Raw genomic sequence first — 5,484 nt, 5'->3', positions numbered from 1 at the left:
GTTGAGGCCGAGGGAGAGTTTCGTCAGCACGACGGCGTGGTGATGGTGTTGATGAAGTTACCGACGCAGGGCTTCGCCTAAGCACCGCAACGATATGACCGAGGTGGAAATCTGTGGAGGGGGCACCGCACACGGCTAAAACAACTGTTGACTTGTGTGTTCTAGGGTGCCCCCTACCTCCGTATATAAAGGAGCAAGGGGGAGGCCGGCCGACCCTCATAGGGCGCGCCCCAATTAGGATTCCTACTAGGAATCCTATTCCTAGTATGTTTCCAACAAGGGAAGAGAGGGGGAAGGAAGGAGAGGGAGAGAGGGAGAGGGAAAGAGGGGGGCGCCACCCCCTCCTAATCCAATTCGGACTCCTCAAGGGGGGCAGCCCTAGGGGCCCCTCCCCTCTCTCTCACAAGGCCCATGTTGGCCCATTAGTTCCCCCGGGGGTTCCGATAACCCCCCGGCACTCCGATATTTATCCGGTGGCCCCCGGAACTCATCCAGTGTCCGGATAACATCGTCCAATATATAAATCTTTATGTCTTAACCATTTCGAGACTTCTAGTCATGTCCGTGATCACATCCGGGACTCCGAACAACCTTCGGTACATCAAAACACATAAACTCATAATACCGATCGTCATCGAACGTTAAGCCTGCGGACCCTACGGGTTGGAGAACTATGTAGACATGACCGAGACTCATCACCGGTCAATAACCAATAGCAGAACCTGGATGTTCATATTAGCCCCCACATATTCTACAAAGATCTTTATCGGTCAAACTACATAATAACATACGTTGTTCCCTTTGTCATCGGTATGTTACTTGCTCGAGATTCGATCGTCGGTATCTCAATACCTAGTTCAATCCCGTTACCGGCAAGTCTCTTTACTCGTTCCGTAATGCATCATCCCGCAACTAACTCATTAGTTACATTGCTTGCAAGGCTTATAGTGATGTGCATTACCGAGAGGGCCCAGAGATACCTCTCCGACAATCGGAGTGACAAATCCTAATCTCGATCTATGCCAACTCAACAAACACCATCGGAGACACCTGTAGAGCATCTTTATAATCACCCAGTTACGTTGTGACGTTTGATAGCATACTAAGTGTTCCTCCGGTATTCGGGAGTTGCATAATCTCATAGTTATAGGAACATGTATAAATCATGAAGAAAGCTATAGCAACAAACTAAACGATCATCGTGCTAAGCTAACGGATGGGTCAAGTCAATCACATCATTCTCCAACGATGTGATCCCATTAATCAAATGATAACTCTTGTCTATGGCTAGGAAACTTAACCATCTTTGATTAACGAGCTAGTCAAGTAGAGGCATAGTAGTGACACTTAGTTTGTCTATGTATTCACACATGTACTAAGTTTCCGGTTAATACAACTCTAGCATGAATAATAAACATTTATCATGATATAAGGAAATATAAATAACAACTTTATGATTGCCTCTACGGCATATTTTCTTCACTAGAACCCCGCCATCTTATATAAACCGGGGATGGGCTAGTAGATAGATCTTACAAGTTAGACAGATCATACAATCTCGTGCTAGTCTTACACATAATATGTACATAGTCCAACACAATTAAGCACAAGCAAAAACACATGGTTTTATTTCCTCAGAGAGGCTTAACCTAGGTAAAATCATGTGTCCTTGTTACCATCGTTCCAAGAGATATAGCTTAAGATCCCCTACCTCGAGATCTATCGATTTAGGTTCCGTCATCAACCCCATTGGAGTTTGAGTGGTATATTCATGTTCTACCATCATATTTAGTGAGTACATGTGCATGATCACTTCTTTATGAATTACAGCAACCACGGAATACTAAAATACATCTAGATACATCCATTTCTCCGACAAGTATTTCCGGATGGAGGGAGTATAATAAAATGTTGGCCATTATTTTTTGTGACATAATTACTAACATACACTTTTAACTGACATGATTGTGCTAGATCTAAAAATAATAGCCAAAAGAGTTTATAAACCAAATGGAGGAAAGCAGCCTGGCCCGGCCCGGCCCAGCCCAGCCCAGCCCAGCCAGCAGGATAAGGGGTACGAGGAGGGAGAGGGGGGAGGGAAAATATAAAACAAAATCCCGTAAAATCCTCACTCTCTTTCCTTTCCTCCCTTCTCCTCCCCAAACCCAGAAAATCCCTTATCCCCTCTCCCCGCTGCTCCTCGACCGTCCATGGCGATGGCGTCCTCCACCACCGCCTCCGTCGCCGCGGCGTCCCTCCGCGCGCTCGCCGGCGCCTCCCCGGCCCCGCTCCCGAAGCCGTTCCTCGTGCTGCTCTCCCCGGCGCCCCCGCGCCGCCTCGGCCTCGGCCTCCGCGCCGCCCGCCCGCGCGGCCCGCTCGCCCCGCTCGCCTCCTCCGACTCCTTTTTCGAGACCTCCGCGGCCGTCGACGTCGCCGAGCCGGAGGACGAGGCCGTCGCGGAGGAGGAGCCGGCCGTGGCCGAGGAGGAGGAGGACGTGGCAGCGGAGGAGGAGGTGGAGGAGGTCGGGGAGTACGTGGAGCCGCCGGAGGAGGCCAAGGTGTACGTCGGCAACCTGCCCTACGACGTGGACAGCGAGCGCCTCGCGCAGCTCTTCGAGCAGGCCGGCGTCGTCGAGGTCTCCGAGGTGAGCGCTTCGTCCCCCTTCATGCACACACACCTTGCCTATTTGCTAGGTACTTGTCTGTACGCACACACACGTTTACTCAGTCAACAGAATGCCTCAATTCTTCCAGGCCCTTCAGTCCTGGACGTAAATGATGTCTAACTGAATATTGTGCTGCTAGAATCTAGTTTGCCTCTTTGCAGGCCGCTTGTGTGAGTAGGTTGGCTGGCCATGCTATTTCAAGTCTTTATCGGAATTTATGTGCGTTAAACTGCTACGCATGCACATAATTTTTTCAGAAACTGTGAAATACAGAAATCTTAATCATGTGGTTTCTAACATGAAGTTTCGGTCCAATTTAGATGTATTTCCTTCCGCGTAACAATGTATTAGTTGCTGGCCTTGTTACTGTAAATTCAGGCCTAGCGTGGTATTGGCTCCATCAGTATGGTTGGAGGGGCAGTCAGATAGCGGTTGCTTAGATAGTGTATGCCTTTTCTCTCTGTTCTGAAATGTAGATTCTGTTTTGTGGATGCACAGGTCATTTATAACAGGGAAACAGACCAGAGCCGTGGATTTGGGTTTGTCACCATGAGTACCATTGAGGAGGCTGAGAAGGCCGTGGAGATGTTCCATCGCTATGTGAGTGTATTCGATAACTTCATGGGACGATTTTCCTTACATACTCTGCATTTACCTACTGGAACCTGCATAGAATGGCTGCTACCAGTTGGCATTTTGTATGTTCCCTGTCATAGGTCATTAATTCCCAGGTCAAAATCATTTGTGCTTTGCTATGTAAGCATGCTCTAAAGAATGTATAAAAATGTATGCTTTGCTGACTGACCTTTAACGTGGACAGGACGTGAACGGGAGGCTGTTGACTGTAAACAAGGCAGCTCCTAGAGGCGCCCGGGTGGAAAGGCCTCCCCGTGATTCCGGGTCTTCATTCAGGATCTACGTGGGCAACCTGCCATGGCAAGTGGACGACTCTAGGTTGGTAGAGCTGTTCAGCGAGCACGGCAAAGTTGTCGATGCCAGGGTTGTCTACGACAGAGACACTGGGCGCTCACGGGGATTTGGTTTCGTGACAATGGCATCACAGCCGGAACTTGATGATGCCATCGCTGCCCTCGATGGACAGGTTAGTTAGCAATCATTTGATTGCCCTACCATTTTTACATACCATGATAACTGCATGAATCGAACCTCGTTTTAGTGGGATCATTAATGCCGTGTCGAGTCTCACATTACTATCTGAATTCTGCAGAGCTTGGAGGGGCGTGCTCTGCGGGTGAACGTTGCGGAGGAGCGGCCACCACGGAGGTTCTAATGAAGGTGTATTTGATGGTGGACTACGACAAGATTGCTGCGTAAGAGACACGATAGCACGCCCAATACCGGCTTAGACCCCCCATCCATCCTTGTGCCATGTCTGCCTCCTCTCTCTCCAGTGTTTTTCTCTTTTGCTATCTGCCTGTTGCTTCCACGTTCTCAATCTGTCGATGCAATTCAAAAGTTTTGTCTGACATACTACATATGTTTAAGCCCCCCATATGGGGTGTGTTGCCCCGAGATTCGTGCTCGCCTGATATGCGAAAAGGATCCAAAATCCCCTCATATGGATCTGAAATCTCCTTGTGACCCTGGTTGAATACCTATGTCTACATGGTCGCATGCTTGGCATCAAGCAGTGCAATACCGATTCCCAGTCCTGATGCTAAAGGGACCCTAGCGTGCCTATATGTGCGCGGGTTGGGTGTTGCATCTGCAACTCAGATCTCGAGAAATTTTTGCTCCACTGCCGCGAGTACATCGCGGCCAGCCTCCGTGCCATCTGCTGGCCATGGCACGCCGGGCCGATGTCCCTGGCGAAGTGGCGAACCACCGCACGATCTGCTGGCCATGGCGCACCGGGCTGATGTCCCTGGTGAGTCACCCCAGGTTCCGGACATGGCTCATCATGCATTGCCACTGGGTTACCAGAGCTGACGGCCAGTTCGCCTGGTTTTTATTTGCCGGCCGCCCTGAGCCTAGGCTTGTCGACTCTCACCCGCACCGCCATTGTGCCAAGATTGCTGGGTCGATGCAAAAATGCTGAATTTTTACGACTTAAGGGCCTACTTGATTTTATTTTTTTTGTGGAACACAAGGCACCATCAAGCGCCAATATATCAATCATCTCATATGCAAAGTATAACGTGAATCACAATGCCCTCCATTTGGAAGTTGTGAAGATTAAGCAGGGAAAGGCAAGAGCCAATGCCATGAGCTGAATGAGTACAACCTAAGACACGTTCTAATCTAGAATTGAGAACCTGATGAGCACCATTGTGGGCAATGCCGTTGATGTTTCTGGGAATATGATAAACAACATGATGTTGAGGGTGAGTCTCCTGAATGAATCTGCTAATTTGTAGTTCTACATCTCCAAGGCCTACTTGATGCGGTTCTCTTGTTGGCATCGACTCCAACTCATCAAGCTTTGGCTGTTTATTTTCTATTAACGCTCATCGTCTGTAGAAAGTTGGCATATTAGATATTGGCAAGGTCTTTCATGTGCATCAATGGCCATGTTTTTAGCCGTATGCTATTACAAAAAAAATAAAACTAAAAATCGAATCTTGCAGTGAGTATATAGGTAGATATAGGAGTCCAAACAACTATTGCATCAACCAGTTACAAGAAATAGCAACAAATGAAGCAACTAAAAATAGCCAACATCACAATCCACCAAATGACAAAGGAAAAAAGAGCAAGGTTAACCAATCTATGTGGGAAGCCTGGACCGTTAATTACTTGTCAAGACCTAGCGTTTAGCTTCATCGCGGATTTTATCTAGCATCATTTGGAGATGTTT

General features: G+C 48.3%; 1 protein-coding gene across 1 annotated transcript; it reads left to right on the top strand.

Moving 5' to 3' along the window:
- Positions 1-2,134: 2,134 nt before the first annotated feature.
- LOC543186 (28 kDa ribonucleoprotein, chloroplastic) lies at positions 2,135-4,246 on the top strand. The gene is made up of 4 exons (XM_044542970.1): positions 2,135-2,645; positions 3,165-3,266; positions 3,487-3,768; positions 3,895-4,246. The coding sequence occupies exons 1-4, from the start codon at positions 2,211-2,213 to the stop codon at positions 3,955-3,957; spliced, it is 882 nt and encodes a 293-aa protein (XP_044398905.1). The 5' UTR covers positions 2,135-2,210; the 3' UTR covers positions 3,958-4,246.
- The last annotated feature ends 1,238 nt before the right edge of the window (positions 4,247-5,484 follow it).

This window comes from Triticum aestivum, chromosome 5D (genome assembly GCF_018294505.1).
Source record: "Triticum aestivum cultivar Chinese Spring chromosome 5D, IWGSC CS RefSeq v2.1, whole genome shotgun sequence".
NCBI lineage: Eukaryota > Viridiplantae > Streptophyta > Magnoliopsida > Poales > Poaceae > Triticum > Triticum aestivum.
The sequence above is the reverse complement of the archived record's forward strand: the minus strand, read 5'-3'. Positions and strand labels throughout refer to the sequence as shown.